The sequence below is a fragment of the Anthonomus grandis genome, chromosome 1, assembly GCF_022605725.1.
Source record: "Anthonomus grandis grandis chromosome 1, icAntGran1.3, whole genome shotgun sequence".
In the NCBI taxonomy this organism is placed as follows: Eukaryota; Metazoa; Arthropoda; class Insecta; order Coleoptera; family Curculionidae; genus Anthonomus; species Anthonomus grandis.
In genome coordinates, this window is record NC_065546.1 from 37,539,238 (window position 1) to 37,556,239 (window position 17,002).

At 33.2% G+C, this 17,002-nt stretch overlaps 1 protein-coding gene and 2 long non-coding RNA genes across 8 annotated transcripts in view; 2 read left to right on the top strand and 1 right to left on the bottom strand.

Annotated features, from left to right (window-relative positions):
* LOC126736573 (ankyrin repeat domain-containing protein 6) overlaps positions 1-6,079 on the top strand; it is a 138,249-nt gene extending 132,170 nt beyond the window's left edge. For all 4 annotated transcript variants that reach the window (XM_050440975.1, XM_050440994.1, XM_050441004.1 and 1 more), the window contains exons 5-9: positions 3,905-4,215; positions 4,275-4,447; positions 4,780-4,984; positions 5,039-5,223; positions 5,359-6,079. In XM_050440975.1, the coding sequence (XP_050296932.1) occupies positions 3,905-4,215; positions 4,275-4,447; positions 4,780-4,984; positions 5,039-5,223; positions 5,359-5,791 (1,307 nt within the window). In that variant the 3' untranslated portion in view covers positions 5,792-6,079. The remainder of the gene's footprint in view (positions 1-3,904; positions 4,216-4,274; positions 4,448-4,779; positions 4,985-5,038; positions 5,224-5,358) is intronic.
* A 686-nt stretch (positions 6,080-6,765) lies between these two features.
* Positions 6,766-8,492, bottom strand: LOC126738922 (uncharacterized). The gene is made up of 2 exons (XR_007661482.1): positions 7,651-8,492; positions 6,766-6,939 (listed from the first exon to the last, which is right to left on the bottom strand). It is a non-coding gene; the product is annotated as an uncharacterized LOC126738922 (long non-coding RNA).
* A 1,393-nt stretch (positions 8,493-9,885) lies between these two features.
* Positions 9,886-17,002, top strand: part of LOC126735054 (uncharacterized) — a 29,376-nt gene continuing 22,259 nt past the window's right edge. For 2 of the 3 annotated variants that reach the window (XR_007660269.1, XR_007660268.1), the window contains exons 1-3: positions 9,932-10,001; positions 10,056-10,152; positions 10,208-10,447. This is a non-coding gene — a long non-coding RNA (uncharacterized LOC126735054). Of the gene's footprint in view, positions 10,002-10,055; positions 10,153-10,207; positions 10,448-17,002 lie in introns of all 3 variants that reach the window. The other variant, XR_007660263.1, reaches the window with a different exon arrangement.

Consider the following 17,002-nt stretch of genomic DNA (forward strand, 5'->3'; position numbering starts at 1 on the left):
GGTCTATAGATACTATTTTTCACTGTAAACTAGGTAGTTGTAAATTCCAAGATGGCGGCTGGGCGACATCTTGAGAAAAAAATTTAAATAGAAAGGGGGTCGTGTGGTACCTCATTTTAAAGGTCTTAATGAGTACTTTATAACCCTGAAATATTAGACCCATATCTTAACTCGTTTCAAAATGGCGGCCTAATAAAAAAGTATTTTTTTTTATTTTAACGTTTTACATTTTTATGATTTTTGAATAGGTAAAAATCAGTGTACGAAAATAAATGCGTCACTATTTTATTTTGACATAAAAACGACAGTTCTAAATGTCAAAATAACACATAAGCGCCATCTTGAATAAATGCATTAAATAGAAATCTTGTGTTACCTCATTTAAAAGGTTTTATTGAGTACTTTTAATATTTATTACATGGACTGTAATAAATATTAAAGTATTTATGTAAATATTTATGTATAAATGTATAAATGGGGGGGGGAACTTCAAAGAAAAGCACTGTATATACAGGGTGTCCCAAAAGTGATGGATCAAACTCAAACAGGAGATAGAGGGAGTCATTTACAATCAAAATCACCCCCTATGTTGCTATGCAATTGTGAATAGGTTAAAAGTTATAGCCATATATGTGTATTTTTTTAATTCCAGCACCTTTGTCAAATAAAAGCTTTTAAAAAAATTATACAGTTGATTAAACAATCTGTTTTTTTTTATTGTACCTAGAAATGATGTGCCTCTCCAACAAAAATATGTTTCTTAAACATTACTTTTTAAGAGCACTAGAAAAACAATTTTTTTTGACTTTTTACAACTTTAAAAATAAGTACTTAACTTTGATGCCATTTTTTTGCGAAGAAAATATAAGACATGCGAGTGACCCTGAACCTTAAAAACTTCTTTAAATCATACTGATTCCAGCAAAGTACAACTTGAATAGATTATTAAAATTTCTTATTGTCTAATTAAATTTTTATTTTTTTAAGAAATAAGCAAAAAAAATATTCCATGGCTAAATCAATATTTTGCTTTATTATTTTACAAAAAAATAATAAAATTAAGATAGTAAAGTGTCTCAAAAATGTTTAAAAATACATAAGTTTGTCGACTTCTAATACTGACCAATTTATCTGCGGTTATTTTGAAGAATGTTAATTTGTCATGTCGTTTGTGTTTTTTTTTGTCGTAAACAAAATTTAAAAATAATTTAAAATAGGTAGTGTTGTGTTGTCCAGGTACTGGCTAAGTACATACAATTTTGTATTATTTATACAACTGAACACATAATGCCTTATACCGTCCGTGAGTATGCAGAAATGCATTATGTTTATGGATTTTGTCATGGAAACGCTCGAGCGGCTGAAAGAGAATATTGTAAACGATTTCCTGATCGTGAACGATATCCTGACTACAGGGTGTTTCAACGAGTGCATAACGCATACGTGGAGGGGCAGATTTCTGGAAATCCTCGCAGAATAGGAAGACCTGATGAAAATGCTGAGGCAGAAGATGACATCATTGAAATGGCATTAGAGGAACCTTCAACTAGTGTTCGCCGCATATCAAGACGGTCTGGTATTCCGAGAACACCAGTACACCGCATTCTACGAAGAAACCAGTTGCATCCCTATCATGTACAACGGGCTCAAGATCTATTACCGGGTGATTATGACAAGAGGGTGGAATTTTGTAGAGAAATGCTTCATCGTAATAGGCAGGATCCACAATTTTTTAACAAAATTTTATGGTCAGACGAATCTAGTTTTCAGAGGGCGAGAATATTTAATATTCACAATTTACACCACTGGGCATATTTTAACCCTAGAATTGTTAGAAATGACCGCTTTCAACATCAATTTAGTGTGAACATGTGGAGTGGCATTCTTAACGGTTCATTAATTGGGCCGTTTGAACTATCAGCCAGATTAAATGGTGAAATCTATAGGGGATTTTTGGAAGAAGACTTACCTGTTTTACTTCAGGATATTCCATTAAATATTCGTAAATCAATGTGGCTGCAGCACGATGGAGCGCCCGCCCATTACAGCCTTCAGGTGAGACAGTTTTTAAATGAGGCCTACCTTGATCGTTGGATTGGACGGGGAGGTACAATTCGTTGGCCACCGCGCTCCCCCGACCTCAATCCAATTAATTTTTTTCTATGGGGGTACTTTAAGGAGTTGGTATGCGCCAGGGAAAATCGTAATGAGGAAGAGCTACGCCACCAAATAGTTACAGCAACTAGATTAATTACCCAAAATGAACGTTAATTCAGAATGATTAAGAGAAATTTTATACGCCGATGTAGGTTATGCATTAGATTTCGCGGCCGACATTTTGAACACTTATTGTAAATGATAGCAAAACTATCATGTAAAACAATAAACCATTTTCTAATGTTTTTTGTACCTTATTGCAATCCACCAACCCAACAAAACACAATTATTTATTTTAAAAAATTGATAAATATTGATTTAGCCATAAAATTCTTTTTTGCCTCTTTTTTGAAAAACTCAAAATTTAATTAGCCAATAAGAAATAATGTATTTAAGTCATGCCTTGCTGGAATCGGTATGAAACGTAGAAGTTTTTAAGCTACAGGGTCACTCTTATGTCTTACATTTTTGAGAATAAAATGGCATCAAAGTTAAGTGTACTTATTTTTAAAGTTGTAAAAAGTCCAAAAAGAAATTTTTTTTTAGCTCTTTTGAAAAGTAATATTTAAAAAAATATTTTTATTAGAAAGGTACATCACTTCTAGGTAAAACGAAACAAAAAAACGCATTGTTTAATCCAATGAATAATTTTTTATAAGCTTTTATTTGACAGTGTGCTTGAATTTAAAAAATACATAAAAATGGCTATAACTTTTAAACTATTTACAATTGCATAACAACATAGGGGGTGATTTTGATTGAACATGACTCCCTCTATCCTCTGTTTGAGTTTGATTCATCACTTTTGGGACACTCTGTATACTGAGCGAGGGATTCTATTTCAATCTTTCACGCCCACACCCCACTGTATTGGGAGGATAGGGATTATCAGTTTCGGGGCATAGTACTGCTTCTCCTAGACTGCATCCGGTATCATCCGGCCTGGACACCGGCGTGAATAGGATAAGCCAATTACCACCTAAGGGCCGGTATTGTAAATATTTTACAAAAGTTAACTCTAACTTTAACCATCAAGTTACCCTTAGTTATAAAATGTCAGTTTTATAAACGTCCCATTTCTTCTTATTCGTCTTTGAGACATTAGCGCCATGTGCTACTGTCAAAAGATGAATTTTTCGTGTTTTTATTTTGGTTTACTTGGCCGTAGATATACTTCTAAAAAGAAAGCCTGTACAAGCTAAAAAGTATAAAAAATGGTGTCATTATTAATATGACATATCAGATGCTTGACAGTCCGGTAGTCTCGAGGACAGATATTCGTTTTCGCCATCTATATGTCGAGGAATACAAGCTTTTTCAGTGTTAGGTTATGTTCTAAATTATTGGCAGAATATATGTCAAAAACCAGAATTTTTTATAAAGTTATCTTTAAGTGATACTCCATCCACCCGATAAAGTTAACTTCTATATTTTGAACTTAACTGTGACATGTGACGTTATTCCACAAGTTAACTTTAAGCTATCTGTCAAAATAGTTTAATAATACTGGCCCTAAGGGTGCGAAGGGGTCTGGGTTTAGAAGGACATGAAATGAAAGGACATAGAACAAACATGTGTTCAAGTCCAACTTCCACCCAAATAAACCAATATTCGCGGCGTTGACAATATTTTAACAGTACTTTAGTTCTCCAAAAGCAGCCAAGGCTAATTTCACTCTTTGCGTTATTTCCGGACATGATTTTCCCTAGAGCATTAAAGGAAAAATGATATAACATAAAATTTTCAGATGTAGTGGATATTTCCATAGTAGAATCCACAACCCCCACTAAACCACCTCCCACCAGCGGCAGCGGGAACAACAATAAATGGTCCCCTTATGGTTGCCACTACTATCCAGACCCGGAGGCATTTCCATCCCCAAATTTGGACTCTTTACCTCCAGAACCCTTAAAAAAAGGTGAACAATATTACCTGGACTTGGCAGGGAACATCTGTAAAGGTCCAGTAGGCGTGGGCTACACGTGCTACTGCGCTCCCTTGTTTCGACATTTGGAAGCGAAAATCGAACGGGACAAGCGGGAATTACAAAGGGCGCAAGTATGATGAACTTCTCACCTTGATATTAAGGGAATTAATGTGTTTCTTTTTTAATTTAGGTGCGTTTAGGGCAAAAAGTGGCTGGATTGGAGCAAAGGATTTGTAGGGGTGCACATGCCAGACGCTCCGAGAGAACGCCTAACCTTCATAAGGAGCAGGAGCCTCAGTTGTCTAGGTCCAGGAGCTTAGAGATGCTTGATAAGGCTGAAAAGTCACATTTACAAGCTACCAGGTAAATTTAATTTATCCTTTTTTGAATATAAATTTAATGGAAAAAAATTTGAAAAGATTATTCCATTTTATTGTAACAAGGCCTAAAAAAAAACAATGATGTCTTTATTCAATATAATAAAATGGTTTCTTTACCTTGAACGCCTTATCTGTATATTTCCTCTAAAACACACGACCACCTAATAAATTTAAAACCTTTTATTATCTAAATTACAAACAAGAATTCTTGCTTCTCATGTTATTTGCCCACACTGGGGGACCATTTAGATAACACAGAATGTTTAAATTAGGTCGCCTGTATTTATTTCTTAATACATAAAAAGTTTTTTTTAGAAGTATGGACGAACTAGATGATACTGAGGAAGTTAATCCCCAAGGCCCACGACCCTCGGTCAAAGAATTAGTGGCTAGAATTCAGCAACAGCACCAACATAGCGCCCATAACGATGGAAACAATAGCGAAAGTAGCGACGATGAAGACGGACCTCTTAGGATGCCTTCGAGAAAAGGTCCCATGGGGGATTCTAATTTGGTCCCAGTAAGCGTCAGTCAATTCTACCCTCTATTTATTTTTACGGTTCTTATCTTGTAGGTTCCCTTGGGGCAACCACCAGGAGCAATCAGACTGGGCCACTACGAAAACGTACCGAACGAAGTGACCAATCCAAGAAGCAGAAGCGGAGTCTACAGTCCGGCTACTGTGGAGCAAACGATGGTCGACTCAGCAAGTCGTTACATCGAGCCCATAGTTAATATCCAAGAACCTACAGATGTGAGGTAAGTCTATCTGTTGGATCCTCGTTGGTCGTAAGAAATTTTCCTTATTATTTTTATGGAATAATAATAGGCAACCAACAAGATTAAGAATTGATATGGATTTGACTTATTTTTTTAAATTGACTTTTTTTACAGATATCCGAACTCATACAAAGCGTACCCCAGCCAACTACATGCTCAGCCCAGTACAAGCAAATATGATCCTATTAATCCCTATCAGCCGGAAATGCGTTACAATGACCCGGCGTACCACGCCCATTACTACGAGGACGAGCTGCCGAACCCCAATAAATTCTACGAGCATTCGATGAGCGCCCGCCTAGCGAAGCTGCGAGTTCTGGAAAGTTCCAAGGGTTATCCAGAGTCAAAAAACCCCATTGAGGGTTCTTCCAGGATGCTAGATCCAAATTTCGGGGACACTAGGGTCCTGGAGAACCCCCATGACACGATTGATAGAGACACGAATAACGATTCTGGATATAGCACAAAGGTTTACGGGAGTTCTAAGGGAAACTCGCCGAGTTTAAGCGGGCAGGGCGAGTTGCTTGGGGCGAGCAGTTTAGTGTAGCACAAGTACAAATAATAATAAAAATTTATTTTTTTGTAGAGCAATTGATGGACGGACTAAATAAATGTTTTTTCCTTTTCTATTAACCGTAATTTATGATTAATTTATTGTCTATGAATGGTACATGATGTCTGACCGAATCATTCTATTTTTACAATAACCTACTAGCTGTATATATAAAGAAGTTTCCTAAGGTATTTATGTATGTATAAAGACTATATTGTGTACATTTTGAGAATTGTGACATAATTTGTATATTAGAGAAAATAAAGTATATTTTATCATAAATGTGGGCTCTTATTGTCTTATTCTATAAACCTTCAGAAAAGTTCCTTTTTAATTTTACTTGCTAATGACATTAATAAAACTAAATTAATAAGTAGAAAACGCTATAAGCTCCAGGTCTAGAAAAAGACTACGATATAAATATTATTTCACTGTCAATGTAAATATACTTTATTTAACGCGTAAGTTTCTCTTGTAATTTTTAAAAAAAACCAATTAAATACGAAATTTGTTGTTATATTCTCAATCCGTTGAGATAGGTTCCGTTTTATGTCAAAATTTCGATATGCAGATGATATTCCACAGCTCCTGAACCATCTGAAGCAATTTTATCCACAATCAGATGAATCTAATATTCCACTGTTAATAAACATTTGCCTTTTTTTATTTTGAGCAATACAATAACATATTATTGAATCAGTCTAATAGGCTATTGGACTTGGTGTGTTGTAGTGCTGAATGTAAACTTGCCAAGATGATTTGTCAATTGTCAATCAAGATGCCCTTTACTCTGCCTTATCTGTTTAGAAAAAATATAAGTTTTAGAGAGTCTGTTCGTCAAAAATCATATAATTTTATTAATTATATGAATTTATTTATAACTATAATTTTTCTCGTCTTTACAATGACATACTCAGAAATGATATCGAGTTGGATTTTGCAATCTTAGGACTGTAATAAAATGGCAATTTAAAAAAAAGATAATGTATTTATTCACAATTGAGAATCCAATATGATCCGTAAAATATCGTAAGTTCTTTTGCCGAAGTCAGTCATGCAGTTCTTATCTCATCCGAGTCAGAAGCGGGTTCTTTTTTAAATACGAATTCACATTTTCGTGCGTGTAATACTTCAAAATTCACCTGTAACAGATTAAGAAATGTTAATCGTAATACCGTGACGTAAATATAAATGTACGTCTGGCCACAGATCTATATAGCTCCGCACTATATGCGGATGTATGCGGAGCTAGATACATCTGTGGTCTGGCGGCAGCCCATCATTTCCCGTCAAAAAGTGAAGCTGTTTGTCAAAAAAAAAAATTATGAACTGTGGAAAGAGACACCCGTATGCTCTGTTTTTAAGGATGAAGACCATGAGTCTATTGAAAACTACATACCAATTGCCATACATAAAATGGTAGTAGAAAACAATAAACTACTTTGCTAAGGTAGTAGAAAAAATTAATTACCTCAAAAGACTTGGATTTTTAAAAGGAATATCAGAGTTACAAATTTGACGCTCATAAGTCAATATATCGCATAAGTATTGGACAAGCGGGTCCAGGTACATAATTTAATTAGACTTTTCTAAGGCTTTTGATCACTTAGATCATAAAGCTTCTTTTAAAAAAAACTTAAAAGATATGGTATTCATCAGATTTCATCGCCTTAGTTAACAGCTACCTGCAGGACGCAAGATAATATATTTTTGCAAGGACTTTTATTATATGTTTTACTATCTATCGTAAACCTAAGTGATTGTTATTATTTGCTAAGTGATTTGGAGTGTGTTGGTTTATGGCGCACTGATAATAAATTAGATTTTAATATCTCGAAATACAAGATACTTACTTTTGTACGAAAAAAAATCCTTTTGAATTTTAATACACGCTCAAAATGTCTGAATCGGTTCAATCTCCATGGCGTCGACCCAATCACAGATTTTTTACTTGAATCTTATTATCATTTATATTTATTACCATCAACAAAATGATTTGTGCACAAATCGTGATGAACAAGCAAAAGTGATACTTGCTTGATACAAAAGTACACTTTACATTCAAAATATGGGTTCGGGTTTAAGAAATGTTTTTTACGAGTATAGCCTTCAAAAATTGAAAAATCGGAGAAAGTGTGACATAAGTCAGACAATCTAGATACTAGAATCTGATTTCATAATTTTCATCATTAAGAGCAGTTTTAACAAAAGAAATGCGTGTGTTGTGGACTCGTAAAGGATTAAAAGTTTTCCAAAAGAAAAATTATCATTTCTCATCAGCTTCTATAAGTTATAGAAAGTCCAGCTGTGAAATAAAAACAAGAAATTTAAATAAAAAGTTTTTTATTAATAATTTAAAGGATGGAGAAACTCTTGAGAGAAAATGATTATTATACTCTTCGACAACAAAATGTGTTTCTTATTATACCTATTGTTTGTTTTTCACTTTTAACGCAATCTTTAATTGTTCATCTCGATGTAATGATTGGAAGCATATTAACAATGTTACGTTTAAATACGAAAATACTTTAGGACATCGACATTCTACAATCATATACATTAGTAGAAGCAAATCTGTTGGCACATACAACATACGATCTCATGTGTTGGTAATCGACCTTATAAAATGTTCCTTTTCTATTGGGTCACTATGTTGACACAAGACTAGAATCTGAACTGTAGAAATTTGAATTTGTTAGCCTTTTATTTGCATGTATAGTTTTATACTACACTTATAAATATTTTATGTATTATATTTTTGCAAATAAAAAACATTTATTATTAATTTATTATTATCCTTAATCTGTTGAATCTGTTTATGTTATTAAAATAGGGATATTATTAACTTAATGGTAATGTCTTTACATGCATGTTAAGAAAATGAAACAAAAATCTTCACAATATTTTCTAATCTGTTTGGGTTGGCATAGTTCAGTTCTGACAAAATACTTTTAAACATTTTTAGATTAATTCTAATTTATCTAATATTTGTTAAAATAAATGAGTGTATATTCTGTATAAAATTTTAGTTTTATTTTATTTATTATTATATATTTTTAAGTAATTATTTTTTAGGCAAATTAAATAATAAATGTATTAAAGAAAAACATTGTTTTATTTCCATTTTGAAATTGGTGATATGTTGTGGTACAAATGTACACTATTGTTAACTGATTATTGGAGTACATTCATTTATTTAGATATGTGAAATAAAGCTGAAGAATTTTATTTTATCCTGATCAATATCTGATGCTAACACCTAATCAAAAAGTAACCTTTATGGTTAGGTGTTTGCTTTGGATATTGCGACTAAATAATAAGAGATTTCTTATTAAACGAAATTTGAAATTTCCCGCCATAATTTGCCCACGCCTTTCTACCATTTTAATTGGTCCAACTAGTTACGTCAAACTGTTAAGTTAGTTACAAGAGTTTCCGTTGCCAAGCGAGAGGACGCTAGCAGGTTTGTCAGAAGAATTTCGATCAGTTTCTATGCAACCACCACTTCTCTGTATACTTGTGTTCTGTGAGTCCAGGTTTATTTATTAAGTTCGTTATACCACCGTCTATAGATTACAATTATTGTTGTACAAGTTGTAATCTATAGACGGTGGTTATACCAACTAAGAACCATTCCACGCTGAAAATCGGCTCATATAACCAAGCGTGTCGTTTACTAATCGCCAAAAACCAGGCAATCCGCTATACTCACAATTGAGAATGTTATTTAGAATCATAGTCATATCATAGTCATCGAAGTCATATCGAGTGATCGGTTCGAGATTTTAGTGCGTGATTTTGGAATCCCAGTGATGGTTTAAAAACAATGTCAATAAAAAAAATAAATTTGTTAATTTGACAGTGACGTGACAAGTCACACGTCAGCGTCGTCAACTTCATTTATTATTATTTAGTAATTTTTTATTGGCAACACTGAAAATGTTCAGAGTGACAACTCAAAACATCAAAAGGACACAACTACTATAAAAATGGCGGCCACCAGTCAGTGGTCGCATATGCATTAAGTCAAGGCCGAACTAAAACACGTGTAAGTGTTAAGTTCGTGTGATTACCCTATAAGCTCCAAGTCTAGAAAAAGAGTTGGCAACGACGTAAATTGCATTTGACTGTCACTGATCACTGTCAATGTGACTAAATGTCACTTGTCAAAATCAAGCTGTAGGTGCTGCTCGAAATTCCAAATGTAAGTTTCTCTCTTATAATTTTTTAAAAAACGAATAAAATACGAAATTTTTAGAAAAAATATGTCAGGACACGCAGACCCTCCAGAGGCGACCAACCTAAAAGGTTTATCCAAACATTTCAACACTATGACCCTCAGGGGACGGGCTAACGTGAGATTCATTGGTCTGTTGCATAATCAAATTTTAATTTTTTCGATAATTTTAGGTTGCCATCGCCACTTACACCTTCTGTGGCTTGATGGGGATGTACTTTTACTTGAAACCCAAGAAGAGCCCAGCAGCATAAAGTTATTAGTTACAAATTTAAGGTGTAGATCTTAGGTGGGAAATGTTTTTTTTTTTTTTAATAGAAGTGGTAAAATATAAAGGTTATTTCTCCTAAGAAGTAAAATTTATAAGTATTATTGAATGTGACCCAATAAGTTGATAGTACATTAGTATTTAGGTAAGTATAATGGATATATGTTACAATTTATAAGGTATAAAACATTTTTCAAGGGTGGCTAAAAATTTGAGACGAGTACTTTTCAGAACTGATGAATTAAAGTAAAAAAAGATGCAAAGATAGTGTGGCTCATTCAACATGAATTAATTTTATTATGGGCCAACCCCAGTTAACTTTTATCCTAAATATTTTTTTGAGATCTTGTAACTAAGGCAAATCATTTTTTAAGCTTATTTTTCAAGTGTATGAATGCCACTTTTTGAATATCTCACACATTTATTTCACAACCTAAAAAACTATTTACTTCATACAAACAAGTCTCTTAAACAGTTGCCCCGAAAAACTATTCCATCATGAAGACATGCTTCCTCCAGTACATGATAAGTTGTTTTTGCTGTAGATCTACCCAACTCCCAGTAAGTTTACAACATATCCACCCATAGCAATCTTTTTATTTAAATTTAAAATGTTTCATGAATTTTGGTTTATTATCTATTTCAATTCCCAAACCTTGGCCTTTTTTAATGTTAAAGCACAAGAAGTTTACATGACACTAGATTTTGATCAAATTTAAATCATTAATCTTATCCTTGTGACTTACCTTAATTTAGCAAGTCTTCAAGATATATTAAAAAGAATATTGAGCTCAGGATGGAACCCTTTGTCACTATGTGGTCACATATTCTTTTGAAACCTGTATTGGATCCATTCGTTTTTACTACTTTTCCTATTAATTTTATTAAAGTAGGTAGCAAAGATATAGCTCTAAAATGATGGTTCTCTATAAGAAAGACTCACAAATCACATCAGTATGACTGCTTAAAAATGTTTCCTCTACATAGGAATTTTGTAAAAATGTTAATTGATCAATTTTAAGGACAAGATCTTTAGTTAACTTTCTAACAACAGTACAGTAAAATTGATTTAGAATATTTCATTCGGTCTGGATTGATTTAGTTTTAAATTTTATAGCTATCATCAATCATTTATAGGAGAGAAATAGGGATATAAGACAAAAGCCCTTCTTTTTTAGTTTGTATATCACTTCAATAATCACTTACATAGTGATATAGATAAATAAGGTATAAAAGTACAGTTCAAATTATGATTACAATAATTTTAAAGCCTATAGAACAATACTTAAGAATTAAATAAACTCTGTGTATCAAGGATTTATCAAAAAAATCAATAATGATAGTTTTGGTCATTTATACAGATGAACAAGGATAAATCCCGAACACCTGGTACTTAAAAGATGGGGATAGATTATTTCAAAGTGTTTATGCAGAACCTAGTAACTCCATCAATATTGATCCTGTTTTTCTGGAAAAATGTTTTACTAAATTGAATATGATGATGGACTGAAAAAAAAATTGAAAAATGAACTGCAGGTATTGACTCATTCCAAGTTTGTTGTAAAGGATTGCACACATGTTTTTTCCAATCAACTTCTTTTTATATTCAAGAAATGTATTGAACCTGGTGTTTTTCCAAGTTGTTGGAAAACCGCCAGAGTCATCCCTGTTTTTAAAAAAGGGGCGATCCAACAGAGCTGCATAATTACAGGCTTATTTCGATTTTGTGCAATTTTTCTAAGCTTTTCGTTCGCTAAGCGAGTTCCCCAGGGATCAATTATTCTGGCTGCTGTTTTGTTCCTTACTTTTATCAATGATCTTACACCTATAAGGATTATTGGCAAATTTATGTTATTTGTGTACACTGTACTGACTTTGTGACTACTAAAGTGAACTATTCTGGATATTTAAAAGTCTTGGTGTGATTCCAATCTCCTTGTGTTAAACCAGTCAAAGAAACTATTTTATCTTTTAGGAGTGACAGAAAGCTTCATTCTGATATCTCCATTGGGTGGCGATCTGAAGCCAAGTTTCTTGTAGTAATCATTGACTGTGAAAAGAACTTTAAATCCCACATTTGGGCTCTTTCAAATCACATTGAACTTGGATCTTCCTTATACAGATTAATCATTTATTTTACCCTTATCGAGTCACGGTTAAGGTATGGAATTTGTTTTTGGGAATATCTTATTGGACTCAATTTTTGCTTTTCAGAAGCATGTTGTAAGCTATATATGTGCCGCAAGAAATGTGGTGCATTGCAGACCTTAGTTTATTTATCCTGAAACTGTTACATGATTCATAAAAATTATGTCACGTAATACTAACTACATTACTCGTAATGTTTAGGAGTTAATGCTGCCAATTATCTTGACACAGCATTGATTAAAGAGTTATAATTATTTGCCGTTATACAGGGTGTTTCTTAACCTATACGCATAAACTTGGGAAATTATTGCTAATGATAAATAATGACTAATAGTGAAAAAAAATGTAAGTAAAATATTTTTAGTTTCTGAGATAATTCTTTTTTTTTTCACAAAAATTTAATAACTTTATTAGGTGGAATTTTGTTTTCAAATTAAGAAGTAAACAAGTCCAAGATGATGTTTATTATGTTTAGTAGTACCTACTTTGCTATCAGTTGATACAGTTGTGGTCGTATTTCGTTTTTTATTAAAATTATGCCGCATAATTTTTCAAATGAGGAATTAATGGACATGTTACTGGCATACGGGGAATCAAGACAAAACAGTGGGGCTGCAGCTAATCTTTATGCACAAAGGTTTCCTCATAGGTATCATCCGTCGCGTGAACCTTTTTTGCGTGTGATTCAGCGGGGTAGAGAAACTGGAAATTTGCGGCCGAGGCCAGGGCAACATGGTGGAGCCATTAGACCTAGGCGCATTTTAAATGTGGAGAATTTGATTTTAGATATCATCAAAGAGCATCCTGACATAAGCACTAGAACAATTGCAACGCAATTTTGATTATTACCAGTCACAGTTTGGCGAATTTTAAGGCATGAATTACTGTATCCATTTTACGTCCAAAGGGTACAAGCTTTACTTCCAAGGGATCATGCGCCTCGAGTAAACTTTTGCGAGTGGTTGTTACATCAGCAGCAGTTAAACCCAAACTTTACCAGGAATATTTTAGCTACGGATGAAGCAATTTTCACACGCAACGGTATTCACAATTTTCGCAACACGCATTTTTGGGCAGTTGAAAATCCGCATACCATTCGGCGAACAAACTTTGAACAACGATTTTCAGTAAATGTGAAAAAAACGGAATACTTATTGGCCCTTTCATTTTGGATAATCGTCTAACTAGTGCTCTTTATTTACAATTCTTGCGACAAAATTTGACGGTACTCCTTGAAGAAGACCCTCTTCACATTAGGCAGAATTTGTGGTTTCTTCACGATGGTGCTCCACCACATTTTGCGCGACCAGTGCGACGGCATTTGGATCGAATGTGCCCCGAACGATGGATAGGCCGAGGTGGTCCAATTGGATGGCCTCCTCGATCACCCGACCTTAATCCGCTTGACTTTTATTTTTGGGGCCACCTAAAATCTCTGGTGTATGTAACCGAAGTTGACAATGAACAAGAATTAAGAAAGATATTTGCTGCCGCCGAGGAAATTCGACTAGAACCTGGATTAGCTGCTGTCTGCAACTCTTGGATTAGGCGTGCTCAATTATGTATTGAAAGTAATGGAAATAACTTCGAACAGTTACTATAATAGTTAAATAAACATTTATTTTGGAGAATTTACGTTTTTTTTAATTTTAATTAATAAGTCGTTTATCTCCGTAACTAAAACTATTTTACTAAATTTTTTTTTCCCTATTGGTCATTATTTGCCGTCAGCAATAATTTCCCAAGTTTATGCGTATAGGTTAAGAAACACCCTGTATTTAGGAGGAGGAAAATAAAGAGGTTTTTACCTGGTAAGGCTTATTATAGCGTAAACAAGTTTTACTGTGATAGTTTCTAGTTCCCTATTTTATTTTATCTAATTTTTTTAAAAGTGAAGAAATAGTCCATACTTGCAGTAGAGTCGTAGATTAAGGTAAAATGAAAATCCTGCAGTCTCCCTCCACTTATTTATTAAATATTTAGTTATTTAAAATTCCCTACATGTTTCGGACACAGCGGTGTCCATCATCAGGGGATAAAAGGTTTTAAAATTGGTATCAGATATACGCCCCAGGGTTTGATTCCATGTCAGAAAAAACCCTCTATTATTATTGTTTTTTTTTAAATTTTATTTGTTACAACAAAAAAAATTAAGTAATATGAAACTATAACTATGAAAAGATATTATTAGTGATTTCATTGGGCGCATGGAATGAAAAGGCGGATAGAATAACAGTTCTGCCAAGAAGAAGAAAAGGTGATTAAAAACACATATCTTTGTCAAATACATATTTCAAACTGCCTGATATTAGACTTTATACTTTTTGCCTGATATTCGAAAAAAAAACTGCCTGATATTAGAAATCAGGTTGATAGGAATCAAATTGATTGTCTTAATTAACATTATAAGTATTCATTGTGATAGTAAGGCTCGATTAAGAACTCGAAATTCCAGCAAAATAAAAAACGCCTGCCGACCTTAAATTTTAAAAGACCAATAATTTGGGATCGATAGACTAAGAATGTTAACAATGAACTAAGTAAAATCAGAGCTTTATAGAGAAATTTTTCCTAAACATAAATCACGGACGACTGACGAAATTTTAAAACTACTAATGAGACAACAATATAGCAAGTTGGAATGAGTATATTTATGAACTATTCGACGATCACACAACAAGACATAGTGCAAGAAAGTTGGGCTTAACAGTAACAGAAGGAGAAGTAATGCAGGCAGTAAAAATGGCAAAATCTAAGAAATCTTCAAGACTCAACGAAATTATTTAACTTATCACAGAAAATAAAATAGGCATATTGGTGGAACTATTTATCACAATATATAACACAGGAGTCACATCGACTTTAATTGCATAACCAAAAAAGATATTGCAATCTAGCGACCATACCTACATTCAAAATATTCCTAAAGATAATATTTCAGAGAATTTTTAGGAAATTAGAACAAGATATTAGAGAAACCCAAATTGGTAACCCTTTAATGTGTCGATTCAAAGATAGATTGATATTAATCAACCAATGTATCTGATTCTTGACCACAAAAAAGCGCACTACAGACTGCTAATATCAAAGTGGATAATGAACTCTCAAAAGTAATAATACAAGGTGATGTAAGGCAAGGATTTGTACTATCGCTGCTATTATTTATTCGGAGAAACTGATATACAGACCACTGGAGGAAACGTGGGAGTAAAGGATAACGGAATATACCTTAAAATATCAGACCAAATTTATGACCATTACAAAATCAGTTCAATAACAGGAAACCTATCAACGAACTAACAGAGATCAGTAAATACAAATACTTAGGATCGGTCAATAATTACACTGAGCAAACTAAAAAAATGAACAAGCCAGAACCATATTTAAAAGAATAAGAAATGTGTTTTTCAGTAGAGATCTTAACTTACAACTTAGTTAGAATACGGAGATGGAGTTCTGGACGTTAAAAAAGAATATAGTGATGGATTGGCAGCATTAATCTTATATAAGGATCTTGAATAAATCGGATGGACATGACGAGAACTGGGAAGATCGAGAAGGAATATTAAACACAATTAAGAAAATAGCGAAGAGAAACACGTATTGTTGTAGAATATTAGGCAGACGAAGATGCATTTCCTAATTCCTAAATAACCTGAGAAAATGGTACAACCGTAGTTCCGTTGAATTTTTTAAGCATTAAAGTGGGAATAGATATGATGTTGGCTATTAACAGCTGCTTTTAAGAGATGGCACTTAAATTGACGCTATTTCTATTTTTTTTTTAAATTTTTATAATTCTTAACCTAGGGCTGGGATTCTAAAATCACGACTCGATCTCAATACGATGACGACTTCGATCGCGACGAGAAGGGTGATTCTAAATTTCAGTCGTCGGCTAAACTCGTTTTATTCGATTTGTTTTAGGTTTCTTGGTATATATTTAATATTTTCCCTCACATTTGACAGAAGGAATTGGAACGTCAATTGTCTTTTCTATTGATAAACACTAAGAATTTTCATTTATTTTGTTTCTTTTCGCCTCCGTGTTTTTTTATTTAAATATATGCCTAGATTATTTCTTTAAAATAAAAAAATGTCGTTTAAAACCACCAATGCTCATTGGGATATTATAACTGAATTCATGAAAAATCACAAAAACTTGTTGTATTCATCCATTTTGGTTTTAATATGGAGACATGGGCACAATTAATAGCATCTATACATTAATTTCTCTTATATTTGGAAAATTAATAAGTCGGTCATCAAGGTGATTATCAATAATTTCAGTAATTTTATGTATCCAACTTGCAGTAGTTGCTAATTCCAAATTTAAAATCTTGTCCAATGCTTTTTTGGTAACAATCCGTGACATAAGGTAACTCTACTTCCTCTATTATTAACAGAAGGTTGTGGAAAATAGGGTCGAATTAGATCTATTGATTATTATGTTTAAGAAAGCTTCTTGATATGAAAACCTGGTATGACTATTGGTAAACAATCAATGAAACAAATACGTTTAAAAAAGGATGCGGACACATTATGCACGTAT